The sequence below is a fragment of the Canis lupus genome, chromosome 34 (genome assembly GCF_011100685.1).
Source record: "Canis lupus familiaris isolate Mischka breed German Shepherd chromosome 34, alternate assembly UU_Cfam_GSD_1.0, whole genome shotgun sequence".
In the NCBI taxonomy this organism is placed as follows: Eukaryota; Metazoa; Chordata; class Mammalia; order Carnivora; family Canidae; genus Canis; species Canis lupus.
Genome location: NC_049255.1, coordinates 39,226,540 through 39,241,942, shown reverse-complemented (window position 1 = coordinate 39,241,942; position 15,403 = coordinate 39,226,540). Strand labels below are relative to the sequence as shown.

Sequence of the window (15,403 nt, the reverse complement as noted above, 5' to 3'; positions counted from 1 at the left end):
AAGCCGCCCTACTGTTGACTATCTTATGTCAAGGGATGGTAGGTGAAGGCAGGTAGACAAAGATTTCACCAGAAGAGTGAATTATACACTTTTTTATTTCTAGATGGCTTGTACAGAGATTTTCTCCTTTCAGGTGATCAGCTTAGCATAAGGAGGTATCATAAGGATATAGGAGATGCTAACAAGTAGGGGTTCTAAGATTTTAGACTACTTGGGATATAGGGTAGCTATAATCTAGGGTTCTTGCTGCAGTCAGTCAGCCTGATAAAAGTAGGAACTTTTCCTTTCGAGAAGAAATTCAATGTCATTAAAGCCAAGTAACATGACCACACAGTGTCAAAGTTTGGCAAAGTTTAATGGGCATTTATGAAATGTACCACTCAAGCTACATGTATGACTAACTGAATACGCTATTGTCGCCAAAAGGCACTGAAGGAGGAAGAGGAGAAAGAAGAAAAAGAATGGAGGAGGAGGAGGAAGAGAAGCAGCAAAGCAGTAGATGATTTCTAAACATATATTTGAAAAAAAAAAAAAGAGAAAACTAGATTTGAAAATCCATTTCAATATATTATATCAACAAGTAATGACTATAAAGTACATAAACAATACTGAATGCTATCTAGGTTTCAGATAAGGTCTCATTCATCAAGATACTGCTGAAGAAAATTTATGTTTCCTATGCTTTTTGAAGAGTTCATTACCAGCTGGAAAAAAAAAAATACAGTGTTTGTTTGTAAAGATCATTTCACAGCAGAACTGAACTCATGCCTAACTGCTTGTACCAAACCAGACAGTGGTAAGAAATATTGCCCCTGTCCAGATAATGCAGACATTTAAAAATAGATGAACCCTGGATAGCTTATTGTTCATTTTATTTTGTTACCAAATACGTCTACTAAATAAAATCCAGAAAGATGGGGTACCATACATAAAGTAATAGACTGTTCTACTATTATAATATTTTGATTTCTCAATTTGTAAAGGCCATGGGAAAGAACATATAAAAACCATGGGGAGATGCTTTAAAAAGTAGGTCATGCATGTATGCAAAAAAGAAATGCAAATGGTCAATTAAGATATAAAAAGTTTGTCAACATTATTTTTGGCCTAGCAAACCAAATAAAGGACTAGAAAGCTGGCAGCTCTGAAAGCTATTTGGTAAGACAAAGCAAATAACTGAACAAATTTAAACTCCCTGAATCTGTGATTTGCTTCCAGGAATCTATCAGAAAAGAATAATTAAAGAAGCAAAGACCTATGTACAAGAGTATTTGCAGAGGCAACCTAAATGCCCGTTTATAAGAAACAGGCTCAATAAATTTATGACACCTACATAATGGAATACCAGCAGTATTTTAATATAATGCTTTAGATCTATATTTATTGGCTTGAAAAATGGTTCTAAATATACTGTAGGTAAAACACATTCTGAAGCAGATATCAAAGGAATATACATGTAATGATACAATTTTGCTTACTGATTGGAAAAGATAGAAAGAAAAATGATGAAAGGGTGACAGGAGTACGAGTGATTTTTAATTAATTCCAATTTTCTACATATATTTTACTTGTAAGTAAGAACAACAACCATGTCCTTTCCATTTAAAAAAGAACAAAAAATGCCATGTTAGCCATCATTAAGATACAGCAGCACACGCTTTCCTTGTCACCATTTCACAGCATCCATAGGCTGTCGAAAGCCAACACGTCCCTGCATTCAAAACTATGCTAAACCTCATTAATCCATCCGTTTCAAATATTTTATCACTATAGTATTATATTTGGTAACTGAAGTTTGAAGTTTTTGACATACTCTGTTCAGCGATGTGTTTATGATCTTTAACACACACACACACACACACACACACACAGGTCATTCATTCAACAAAAAAAGTGATAAATGAAGAAAGGCCCGGAGACTTCATTGTATAGCACACACGAAACATTATACCCGCCCAGTGAAGGTTCTTTAAGTTAAAAAGTTCTCTCAACAGCTCTAGATAAACATGTTTTATTACAAGGTGACCAGCACCCCAACTGACCAAAGCTGATTAGACCAGGGATAAGCACTTGACACAGAGTCACAAATGCCTTTGGTCTTCAAAATAGTATTTCATTCTGGAGAATAGAAACGGTAGGGTCATATACTGGGGGGGATATAGCAGTTGGTGTTGGGAGGGGAAAAAAGGAAGAAAGAAAGAAATAGGTAGTACAGATGGAAAAGGAGTTAGGTCACTTTGGTGTTTCAGCACTTCAGTGGAGGGTGGCTATGGAGGTCCCCGGAACTAACTGGATCCACAGTCTAGATGGAGAAGGCCTGATCAAATGAATAATTCCTATTCATGGATTATTGCGTGGGCCCAGCCCCCTGTGTTGATGCTCACAATAAACGTGCATTATCTAAATAGTTACTGCTTCAAGGCACCACAAGCAACTCTCAACGGCCTATTTTGATTCGGACCCATCAGAATATGTCGGCTATTTATCTGAATACACCCTGCTGGCTTACCCAGAAGACACGTGGAAGAAATAAACCCATAACGTAAAAGAGTGAAGGCGTTTTTTTTTTTTTTTTTTTTTTTTCAAATAGCAACAAGTTAAGCATAGGCCTAAGTGACGCAGAGAATCATGTCAGAAGATTAATACACCCCCCACATTTACACACACTAACACGGTCTTCATATCCCTCTGCTAATCTTGACCATGTCTAAGAATGTGAGCGAGTATAACTAAATTTCAGAGTGGGTTTCTTTTATTTGGTCAACATACCAAGCACTTGGCTGAAGTTCATGTATTATGTGGGCTTTATTTTGGGGTAATTAGGGAGGGAAAGAAGGAATGAAGAGGGAGGGAGGGAGGGAGGAGCTCTTTTATATTTCTTAGCTTTTCCAACCTTCCATGGGCTAAAACTGGGTGATCATCCCAGAGATTTATGCTACCCTCCGCAACCCCAAGGTCTGCATGCTGGTCCTAATTAGAAACATGGCATCAAAATAAATAAATAAATAAATAAATAAATAAATAAATAAATAAATAAATAAATAAGAAACATGGCATCAATGGTCTTCAATCCTCAGCTGGAACTGAGACATCAACAGTGTCCTTTAACAGTTTTACAGTATCTGGTTTGGATGGGAGTTATAATTTTTGTTTTTAATCAGAACACAGCACATCCTCTGAGTACCTATAATTATATAACATACATATATTTTATAATATAAGTAGGTATATTAATAAGGTTTTGAATATGATAATAGGAAAATATAAATGGCAAATCAGATGATTTTCCAAATGCATAGCAACATAGATCAATGAAATATAGATCCATTTCTCACTTATTCAGAGGTTCATTTCCCTCCCTTAGAAAAATACTTATCCGATGTCTGCTACACAACAGGAATCTAACGCAGGGCCGAGCGAATCTGGTCCATGCCCTCCCAGAGAGGCTGCCCTTTATATTGCACAGCTTTCAGATGTTTGGAAAGAACCGACATAGACTTGGGGCATGGACAGGGATAGAAAAGCAAGAGTGAACAGAGAGAGCAACTGACGCACAAAACACCGTGGGCTAATAAGTTGATCCTCATAAGTTGATGAGAAGTAACAGTGGGAACCTGTGATATACAGAATCAACGCTCAGATGGCTTGGTAAACACAGGAACTCACAATAAGGCACGTGGTTAGCATGACTATTTGGGAAAAGGGTGTTTTTGGATGAAGAGATGTTATTTGGAGAAAGTTACCGTAAACGTATTTGTAACAAAATATTTATTAAAGAAAAATCTCTTATCTCAATAAAGAATGTATGTGGCTATTTGATGGAGCACAAATGCGAATATGTGTCCAACCACTGAATAGTGCCTGGCAATATAATTGCTAGGGGTTATATTTCTGTAGCTATCTTTTAAATATATATTTTGTTGATGTTCAAGTTTAAGAGGAGAATATACTCCTTACTGTCCTGCAACCCCTATTCTGAGGAAAATACTGAATATTTTAATTTAATTATATATTTTAAATTTTAGAACCAGCTATCTATTTGCAAAAAAAGGACATAAATCAGTTTTTAAGGATGCCTAGAATGCTAAGGGGGTGGGGGGGTAAGACCAAGAAAGCCAGGGAAAGAAAATAAATCCGTAGGCTAGTTTGTACATAGAATGCGTACAGATCCTGACCCCCGCCCCCCTCCCATGCTGCAGGGAGCTGAGCCCTTCAGGCTCCGAGTCAGCAGCAGTCCCGCGGGGTCAGCCAGTAGGACAAGCAGGAGGGTCCTGCAGAACTGGAGAAAGGGAGAAGCTACGGGACTTCCTGCTTTCTCTCTGCCTTCAGTAGCGAGGCTGCACCTCCACCCCACGCCCTGCACCTGTGTATATACAGAAAGTTCCAACTCCCGCCAAGTTAGCCCAGCTCCCTCTGTCCCTCCAGCCTACGTCTGGTAATGGCTCCTTTTCTTTGGGCTGCCTCACTGTGCTGCCTGCCTTCTCAGACTTTATCATTGACGGAGTGACCTCTCTCCTTTCACAGTGCCCTCTACTTTAAATATTCAGAGTTTCCTGTTGTCTGTTAGATCCTGACTGCTACCATCACTCACTATGAGATAATCTTAGGTCTTTCAGCTCAATTCTGTATAAACAATATCACATTGGGAAATATCATGGAAAGCCTTATTATCTGCATAGGACACGGTTATGCAACAGTGAGCAGCAGATAGGAAACAAATTGCCAGCATGATCTCTAGGAAGAGAATAATAATTCACCAACACCAATACACATGGCATTTCGGCAACACAGATTCAATGAATCATCTTCAGTGGGCAGAAGATCTCCCTAGAAGATCCCTAGAAATGCACACATGCCCACACCGTGGCTGTAACGAGTCAGTGTGACCCAAGGAGAATGTCCCGGGGAAGTCGTATCCCTCTCTTATCCACCCGTGAACAACACAGATGATTCACTTAGAACTGTCCTTTCTTGGCAAATATGGAAAATATATGGGAAAGTTATATTCCAGTTCTTCATCTCCCTAAAAGCAGAAACTAGAAAACCCTTTACGACTCAACATCTATGCTAATGATGTGACGAAACTTTCAAGTTACCCATTAGTTATCCGGCAATAGTGAAACTTTCCCCAAGAACTCAGAAGTAATGCCCGTTAATATCTTATCATCATTTAACTTAAAAACCAACAGATTCTGGTTAGGGAGGTCATATGCCAACTTACCCAGAGAGACAAATGAACTTTTAGAAATATGTGATATATGGAATCCAATTTTTTAAATAAAAATATGCTCACTAAGATGCCCAGGGGTACAGGAAACAAAATACTATCAGTGCTTATCTTAGCTTCTAACCATAAGAGACAGTTACTTCAGCCCATAAAAGAGGTTTATTTATTTCATTCTGGTGTCATTAAAAATTTCAATCATATGGCTAATGCCCTAGTTTTTATTACACATATATCCAGCTGTCTTTGCATCTCAATTTGGCTACCTGGGCTTCCCAAGAGGGAGCATATGCAATGACTGGAATCTTTTAGTCTCCACAGTAGTTATGGTTCTTATCATCAATTAATAGAACAGCATCATAAATCTGTAGCGCAGTATCATAAATCTGAAATGTGTACCCTCGCTGTGAAGGGTGGGTTGCTAAGCTTTGTTGCTTAGCTTGCTGTACTCACCTTAAACCATGGCAAAATCACCCATTCAGTGCTCCCTGAGAGACATCTTTCCCGGGGAATGCATCCCACCCACATCCACTTCTTCTACACCTACCTGAAAGACTCCTTAATATCTTCCGCTTGGATCGTCTCAAGAATCTCTTGGTATAACTGAAGATCAAGCGTTGCTGAAGACGTAGCATTTGAAGGGCACTTTTTATGTGCATAGTAGCCTATCAAAATCCCCGAAATAAATAAAACGATGGCTGTGCAAAGTATTTTTAAAAGGCGGCAAAAGTTGCAGGGGTTGCTCTTTGGTGCAGACCTTGTGTAGCGGGTAACATAGTCAGACTCTTCTTGAAGTCTCTGAAACCTTCCTTTGGGTGAAGTTGCTGGTTGAATGGAATCAAGATTGAGATCTGTAGTCTCTGGATTCTCTAGATTCTGAATCTCAGCACTATCTAGCTGGAACTGGTCAAAACCAGGCTCCTCCAGTTCCTTTTCCATGTCCCACTCTAAGTCAAGGGCAGTGGCTTGTAGGTCATCATTGTCCAAGTACTGTGAATGTCCTGGCGCTCTTTGATCTGCATTGACTTTCTGATAGGCCATCTTTTTACCTGCGAAAATAAGGGAAGCATATTTTCTTAAAATGAACTGTAAAATTGAATAGAGGAAATCTCAATTGAATTGGAGTGGGGAGACCAGCAAGGGGAGCTCTCACACTTTGCCCTCAGCTAATGACAGATCCCAACGGGAAGAGACACACCTTGCATTCTCAACTGGAAGAAACCTACTTTACTACCCCAGCAGGAGAAAGGGGGAAGAAAAATGTCTCCCTGTTTGGTAACAAGCTCAGCAAATAAAATACAACAACTCAGCCAATGAGAAACCATCACCACCCTGAACCCTCACTTCCCTCCGATAGACTTTTCATTCTTAGCAGTCCTCCCACCTTTCTTCTTTTCTTGAAAAGCGACAGTCCTCTCCATTGATCTCTAGTCTTGCCTATGCTTTGCCATAGTTTGCAGGTCCAGACTCGTAACCCCTCTGCTATTCCAGAGGAAAAAACAAACAAACAAACCACAAAAACACTTTGCTGGTAAAACAACGAGCCGTTTCCTTTTTTTTTTTTTTTTTTAACGAGCCGTTTCCTTTTAAGGTTGGCAAAACAAATTAATAAAGAAAATCTCCACTGTGAAAACAAAAGAAAGCAGCAATCCGTATTAGATACCCATAAAATTGTAGTGATTATAATCAGAGGAAATATATTGTCTCTATAGAAAAATCACATCTCTGTTAATCATTTAATCTTCTATTTTGCTGTTGATGTTTATTACAGGAAGAGAAGACAAAAAGTAAAAGTAAAATAAAAGTAGAAGGTACTTGGAGAAACTGAGAAAACATAAAATAGACACATGTACAGTCATTCCTTTGAAGCTCAGGAGAATAAAAAAGTCACAAATGGACAAGAGCATTGAGGACAATATGTTATAACGAAGGCAAAGTTTAAGCTTACATGTGGTCGAAATCACTTTTTAAGAAAAACCGAGCGCAGAAGCAATAAAGCACAACGTTATTGCTTTAGTGGTTTATTGTTTATTAAGTTTATTAAGTTAAAGAGGAAAAACAAAGAGACCCTGGGATGATTTACATTATCAGAACTGTTTTTAAAAAGAGATTCAGGATGGAATAGAAATAAAAATTAAAAGGAGCCACAATGCTATTGGAATACAAGCAGCAAAATATGGTGGACCACATAGTTGTGAGGTATCAAAAGGACTGGAGAACTTCAGGCTACCACAGAAGACCAAATGTTCCGTGAATCAGTGACATGGATTGGCCCGGATCACTGAACTTTAAATAAAGGTCTGGGATGGCATCTATCCAAAAAAGGGAAGCCTTTTGCCAGCTAGGAGAGTTTGGTTTCATAACCTTGCTGCAGGAGCAGCAGATGGAGATTTTCTCCCCTGCACGGTTTTGGATGACAGTTAGTTATGTCCTGCAGAGTGGTATTAGGCCAACTGGGCTAATTAGCTACTCGTGGTCTTCAGTCTGTATTCAGTGGCCCACTGGTGCATTATGGTTGCCCATTGGGAGTATTTATACTTTGTATTTTCTGTGTAGTCGATTTGTCATCCCAGCTGGATTCGAAGGTCCCTCACTAGGTTTTATGATTTTTCTGTGCGCCCCACTGTGGTGGGTGAAGAATAGCGCTCAACAGACAACTGATTAGCTAATTGCCTTAGGGCCAGTGGTTCACAAGTAAACTCCAATAAAACAAACAGGGACTTCATGAAAGGGAGTGGTGTCAAGCACGGAATCCTGGGTACGGATTACTCTGATCCCGGCTGGCACAGGTCCGTGTTAATTAAAACGTTCTGAATTTTTCAGAGAATTCAAATGTGATTAAATATCAATCTTACAAAATATGAATTGCCATTCTAACGAGATTTCTCTTCACGACCCTATACCCCTAGGATTCATTCTTACCCACAGTTGACTCACTAACAGGGAGCAATGCATGCCAGGTACTGGGATAGGCGATGAAAACAGAGATACATGGGTCCTTATTCCTCAAGTAAGGAACAATTCAGTCAGAGATAAATGCATGCATGGACCTATGGTTGAATTAAAAATGCAGAGTGCCAGGGAGACTCAGGGGTGACTGACTCCAGCATACACCACTGGAAAGGATATCCCAAGAAAGTGACCTCTCTAAGATATTTCTGGCAGGAGAGGAAGAGCTAACTAGGGCCGACCAGAGTGTGGAAGGAGATCAGATGGGGGGAAATTTATAAACACACAGAGGAATGGGAATTCCTGGTGCATGAACCATTTGAAAAATCCAGAACTACCAGGGTAAGAGTCCATATAGGCCTAGTAGGAGAGCAGAGGGCAGAGGTTAAGAGAAAAAGCGAGGGAAGGGGGACTTTGGGCAAATGACTTAACTTCTGTGTAACCCATGGTCTTCCTCTGTGACATGGGCATGAAAATAACATAAATGTCACAATGTTGTCACTAGACTGAGTGCACCTAAAACATCCGTTGAGTGTTGCACAGGCTGTGATGGGCTAGAAGGGACGTCTCTGGTATTTAGAGGAGAGAGGACTGGGAAGGATTGTTGGAAGAAATGGGTTTAGTGATGCAGAAGACATTACATGGGTCTCTAAGACATTGTGGAGAAGGAAAAGGGTATATCATATTCACATGCACGGACACTCACATACATATGTGCTGGGTGTGATTCACTTGTCTACACTCAGTCTACATGTAGAGACAAAAAGGAAAAACACTGTACGACACACCAAGTGTTATCATGAAGGCGAGTGTTTATTTGACACTATGTGTTACAGCGGCCTCAGGAATGATTCTGCAGGCCCCTTTTTTTCCCTTCCCTCCCTCCCTTTCGAGTGGCCTGATTTCTAAAATGATTCAAGAAAGCCCAACGTTTGAATTTTGTCTTGGGTCATATTAAGAGAAGAAAGAAAAAGAGAGAGAGAGAGAGAGAGAGAGAGAGAGAGAGAGCAATAATTGGAGTTAGTGATAATTATTCATCTAGGTTAAGTGATAGTTGATTAATTGGTAGAGGAGAGGAGGACTCCGAAATCACACTCGGTTAAAAGAAAAAAAAAAGGGTAAAAGAAAATTTTGGAGGATAGGAAAAACTTGAAGGTGGTAGAAATAAAGACGCCCTAAGATCCATGATTCTAACATCTCTCTCAATGCAGAAGAGGGAAACTGAGGTCCAGAGTTGAATATTTTTTAGACTAAGGAAAGTGATATCTGGGTACATTTTTCTCAAAATGATTTGTGGTTTTACAAAAATATGAGATTAACAAGTTGACAGTAAACTAATGTTAAATACACCACAATTCAACTTATTGGAGCATAAATTATAAAATACTGCAATTTCTTAACGCTAGTCATTTTTTTTTCTTATTGAAACATCAATAAACCCCTGCCATCTTGCCCACGGTCTTATGATATTTACTTAGGTGTTCAGTTTATGCATTATTGATTAATTTCCTTAGACACTGACCCAGGGAGGTCCTGCAGACTTCCCCTGCTTCCCATTTTAATGAATCGGAGCCTCTCTCTTTAAAGAGTGTTTAAAAACTGGAAATTGTAAGAACATGGTTTATGCTCCAGGGAGACTTGGCGCGCAGGAGTTACTACAGAAGTGTGAGATCTCTAATTGTGGCCTCTAATACAAACAAAGTCACTTCTCCACAAATCATTTTAAAACCCACTGCAGTGGTGAGGCACAGTTTTCATCTCTAGCCTGCCCGCAGGCCTTCGTCACGGGTACGACAGCAACTTAACGCTTTTCAAACATCAGCCAGAGCCATCAGTTGACGCAGATATGGACAGTAAGTCCTCACCATGATGGTTACCTGCCTGCCCCCCCTGCTACCACCTGTGGACTCATGACACATCCACGAATTTACCCTAAATTCTATCTTCCGGGAGAATGGTAACTGGGTCAAAGGTAGACGGAGCCATTCGATGTAACAAATTCCAAAGTATTTCAGGAAAACTTCCAAGTAAAATAAGCATGTGAGAACATATACGATGAAGCATTTTTAACCATTTATTTAGCAAAACGAGTTACATATATACTGCATACATATATATTCATATATATATTTACACGTATTTTATATAAACTTAGAAATCCATTTCTTAAAATTACCTTGCTTTAAGGAACATAGTACATAGCATTTTGCAAAAAATACACTATAAATCTCTGCCCTGACAGTTGTTTCCCTTTGTCTAAAATAAACTCCTCGAAAATAAACTCAAACACTAAACTACTGAATTAAAGTGACCATATATTCAATACTGAGTCACCACAAATTATTTTACTCATTCCACAATGAATGTAGCTTTCCTGACAGTGGCTATGCTTGGGGCGCCGGGTGGCTCCGCCGGTAAAGTGTTGGTCTCTTGATTCCCACTCAGGTCATGACCTCAGGGGGGTGGGATCGCTCCCCGCATCCATCCCCGCCGACCCCAGTCAGCCCAGCACTCAACCAGATGTCTGCTTCTCTCCTTCGCTCTCTGCCCCTCCCTCCCACTAACATGTGCATGTGCACACTCTCTCTCTAAAATACATACATCTTTAAAACTAAATAAATTAAAATGAAATAAGATACCTATGTTCTGTGAGATAAGAAACACGACAGTGTTTTTACCAGAACTTTCAAATTCTCAAGTATAATAATAAAAAAATCATATTATAAAAAGATGTCTTAGATATGATCACATACTTATGCTATTGAAATCTCATATATTTTCTATTACTGATATTCGTTGAATTTATATAGTCATGTTATTTTATGCCTAAGTCTATTTGAGTAATTTGGAAACTACATGTAGTAGATTTTAGTATCTGCCATGTGAGTTTTGCTCTAAAAGCGATGTACAGTTGACCCTTGAACAACGTGGGGTTAGACGTGTCAACCCCTCAAAAACCTGAAAATCTATGTACAACCTTCCAATGCCCTCCCCCCAGAAAAACTTAACTAAGCCTACTGTTGTCTAGAAGTCTTACCACTAACAGTCAGGCAACACGTATTTTGTATGTTAGATGTATTCTATACCCTACTCTCAACTTTGTCGTTGAGAAAATCACAAGGAGAAGATACATTTACAGTACTATGCTGTATTTATGGGGAAAAAAAACAAACAAACAGGTGTAAGTGGACCGGCACAGTTCATACTGGTGTTATACAGGGTCAACGTACTTGAGGTGCAGACCAGGTCATAGAAACCTGTTACATGTCCTCAAACAGAAATATCCGTAGCATCCTTACATTCTCTATTATAACATTTAGGCTTTCTTAAAAAGCACAATGTTTTGTGAAAGGTAGATTAATCTTCTCCATGTTTTCAACACCTCTTATTCACTTAGGTGAGATCCCTTCCCACCCAGGCCTACACCAAAGGTTCAGTTGTTTTAAAAATTCAATATACTCAAACATTTATCTTTTATATACACTTATCCCTTTATAAGGAAAAGAAAGCAGATACAACTTATGCTAAAAGGTATTTTTTTTCCAGATTATGACAGGCTTAGATCAATAAAAAATGAATTTGTATTCTTACTGAGCATATGATTAGTTTAAAAATAAATTGTTACTTCTGAATGCTTTCTTTCACACATTTTCACTGGCTGAGACTAAATAAATTATATAGAAATAAAAGATGAATACAAAACAGGCAGAAATCTCAATATGTAACACAATCTCTGGCTGCTGCAGATCTAGCTTAACAAAAACGAATGGCTGGCAAATATTTCAGATGATAAATACACGTTAAACAAAAATTTCATTTAAAAGTTATATGTTACTAATGCCACTTAGAAATATGATCACAGCACTATTATTTTCTTGCTCAGGAATCACAGTGAAGGAATTTACTACGCAAATGCCCTGGTTTTATCAATCTCTAAATTGGTGGGCTCTACAGTCAGTCTACCCGATTCAAATTCCAGCTCTGCTATGTAATTTAGACCAGTTACTTAGTATCTTTATGCTTAAATTCCACATTTGTAAAACGGAAATAATAATAGCACTGTATTTTTATCATCAGTATGAATGAATGAGATGAATTATTAAAGGTGCTTAGAACCAGATCTAACACAGTGTAAGTGATCCGCTAATAAAGGATTACTCTAGAAATCCTATAGTTTAAGAGAATAGAGGAATTGGAGCTTACGACTATAAAGTACAAACTTGGCTAAATTAAGTTATATCCAGAGGCTGTAAGTTTCAGCCACAAGAGCCTAGAGATGGTAAGAATTTGAGCAGCGGACTCCAGCATTTTTGAAGATCGGAAGCATCTTCTAATTATTAGCTATGGCTCAGATAAGAGAGAGATGTGACTAAATATATATAAATATTATATTTACATAATAATTTATAAAAATATAAATATATATATTATCAAATATATATATTTATCTCTCTCTCTGTATATATATATATATATAGAGAGAGAGAGAGAGAGAGAGAAGTTACTATTACATTTCACTTAAAGCACAGCATCTATATCTTGCCATTACAAAATTTCTTTTTAGTCTATTTACAGAAAGAGCAAGAAGGCTCTTCTATAGTGCTAAAGGGTTTAGTTTAAGAGTTCCAGGAATTGGTGATAATTAATCATAAACATGAGCTGCATACATTTGTTGTAGGAAACCGTTCGTCCTAGGTGACTGACTTCACGTGTTGACCACGATGACACCGATAGCGTTTTCAACTCCAACAGTTATTGGAGAGATTGTGTAGATCTTATTAGAATTAGAAACACATACAAAGGCTTGCCTACTGGTAAAAGTTATTTTATAAGCAAAATAAATAAATGACTCTGGCAGATTAACTCGAAAACATAAGGCAGGATCTCAATTTCCTATGACAGTTCTGTGATTGAATCTTTATTGTACAATGGGGGAAAAATGTTCATATAGTGTTTCCTGAAGCTTTGAATGTCAAATAATTTTCTGGTTTGAGCAGATTGATTTGAGGCAAAGGCATTTCTTAGAAATGTCAGTGCATCATCAAAAGGCATTCATTATGTACCTTCGTGCAGTATTACTCTGGCTGCTGTACCCGTGAACTACAGGAGTGCCCAGAGGAATTTTCACATTTAAGTTTAAGAACATTTCTTATGGGCTAAAAACATTTGACATAAATTTTTCAGTATGAACCTACTTTATACAAATAAAGTCCATGTTTGTGGAATAAATACTTGTTGTTGAAAGCTTTAATGGTCTCCACGTGAGAGCAGGGCCAAAGATAAAACCATAAAAACAGTAATTCAGAAGACTCCGTTCCCTGACTTAATTTTTTTTAGTATAATGAGATTTCCTTTTTCTATCTGGCTTTATAAAATGGCCCTGGCAATTGCTATAGCATCTGTAAGTGCATTAAGAATTCCTTTTTTAATTGTAGTTTTGTATGTCCGCTGCATAAAAGAAATGACAGTAATTATTTGTTGTTCATGCTTCACTAATTGAATAAACAGTATATATAAAATAAGGGGGAATTATCTGTGTTTCGTTTTTAGGAGGGGGGAAAAAGTCAAAACCTACTCTTAAATAGTACACTAAATTAGGCAGAGCAGATAAACAAGCTGGAGAGTATAAAACTAAGACTTTACTCTGAGGTCTGAGCTACCTTGATCACTAAATGACATGTAAAAAGTATGCTTATAGGATACCAAATTAATGAGCTATAAATTTCAAAATGCAGTCAAAACCATTTGAAGGAATATTATTTGATGAAATCCAGCAGGTTTGTATAAATTTGTTTTATATCGCTTGCATATGTATGACCACCTGCCAGTTCCCTGAGTGGGCCAGCCATGCTTTCCGTACCTATGTGCACCTGCAATTTGTGCAACACACTAACTGAATGGTTAGTTGGGCCCACCTGAGGTCCTGTATTTATGATAAGGTTCTTCAATATCAGAATGCTATCATTCAGTTCAGACAAAATTTGGCAAGCAGAACTAATTTAAATAGATTAAAATGAGGGGCACCGGGGTGACTCAGTTAAGTGTCTGCCTTCTGCTCAGGCTACGAGCAATCTCCAGGTCCTGGGATCAATCCCCACGTCGGGCTCCCTGCTCAGTGGGGCATCTCCTTCTCTGCCCCATCCAACCCCTGTGCGTGTTCTCTCTCTCAAATAACTCTCGAATAAATAAAACTCTTTTATTTAAAAGAGTTAAATTATTATTTAAAATAAATTATTTGTTTAATTTTATTTAAAATAAATAAAACTCTCAAATAAATAAAAATATATATATTTTTTAATTGACTAAAATATACGGAGTATAACACTCTCTGGTTTCCTGAAAAAGTAGTTGGAACACAGTACTATTTAGAATAGCTATCATGTGAGATTAAGTCTTTTTTTTTTTTAAGATTTTATTTGTTTATTCATGAGAGACCCAGAGACAGAGACACAGGAGAGGAAGAAGCAGGCTCCCTGCAGGGAGCCCGACGTGAGACTCGATTCCAGGACCCTGGGGTCACACCCTGAACAGAAGGCAGCCGCTCAACCGCTGAGCCACCCAGACAACCCCTGAGATTAAGTTTTAACTACTCTCACAAAACTTTCTACTTAGTGATGTGTAAACAGTTTCTGTTCCTGCCTTGGATTTCTTTCCTTGTCTTTTTGGGGTCTGCTTCTACCTAGATTATTTATTTATTTATTTATTTATTTATTGGCCTGGCCCCATCCTTTCTTTTTTTTTTTTTTTATTTTATTTATTTATGATAGTCACAGAGAGAGGGAGAGAAAGAGAGACAGGCAGAGGGAGAAGCAGGCTCCATGCACCGGGAGCCCGATATAGGATTCGATCCCGGGTCTCCAGGATCGCGCCCTGGGCCAAAGGCAGGCACCAAACCGCTGCGCCACCCAGGGATCCCGGCCCCATCCTTTCTATCTATAGTCTGCAGAAATATTTATTTACTTCTACAGAATTTGCACCCTTTTCACCTTCAGAGTATCTGAAATGGCTTACATTAGAAATGCACATACACAAGACAAATGAAAACACAAAACTACCAATTATAGAAGTGTGGAGGAGAATACATCCCGAGAGTCTGACTAAAGAAAGCCACTATAATGGAGTTTTGATGTCATTCTGAGCTTCCCTGCAGTGAGGGCGAGGAAGACTGTCTGCAGGGTCTTCTCAAATTCCATCATCCTCACCTCATCTCACTTGTTAATCCACAAGGCT

The 15,403-nt window shown here is 38.4% G+C and overlaps 1 protein-coding gene across 4 annotated transcripts in view; it reads right to left on the bottom strand.

Moving 5' to 3' along the window:
- The window catches only part of NAALADL2 (N-acetylated alpha-linked acidic dipeptidase like 2), a 1,187,116-nt gene that overhangs the window by 640,901 nt on the left and 530,812 nt on the right, over positions 1 to 15,403 (bottom strand). For all 4 annotated transcript variants that reach the window (XM_038583938.1, XM_038583935.1, XM_038583936.1 and 1 more), the window contains one exon: positions 5,772 to 6,273. In XM_038583938.1, coding sequence (XP_038439866.1) covers positions 5,772 to 6,265 — 494 coding nt within the window. In that variant the 5' untranslated portion in view covers positions 6,266 to 6,273. The remainder of the gene's footprint in view (positions 1 to 5,771; positions 6,274 to 15,403) is intronic.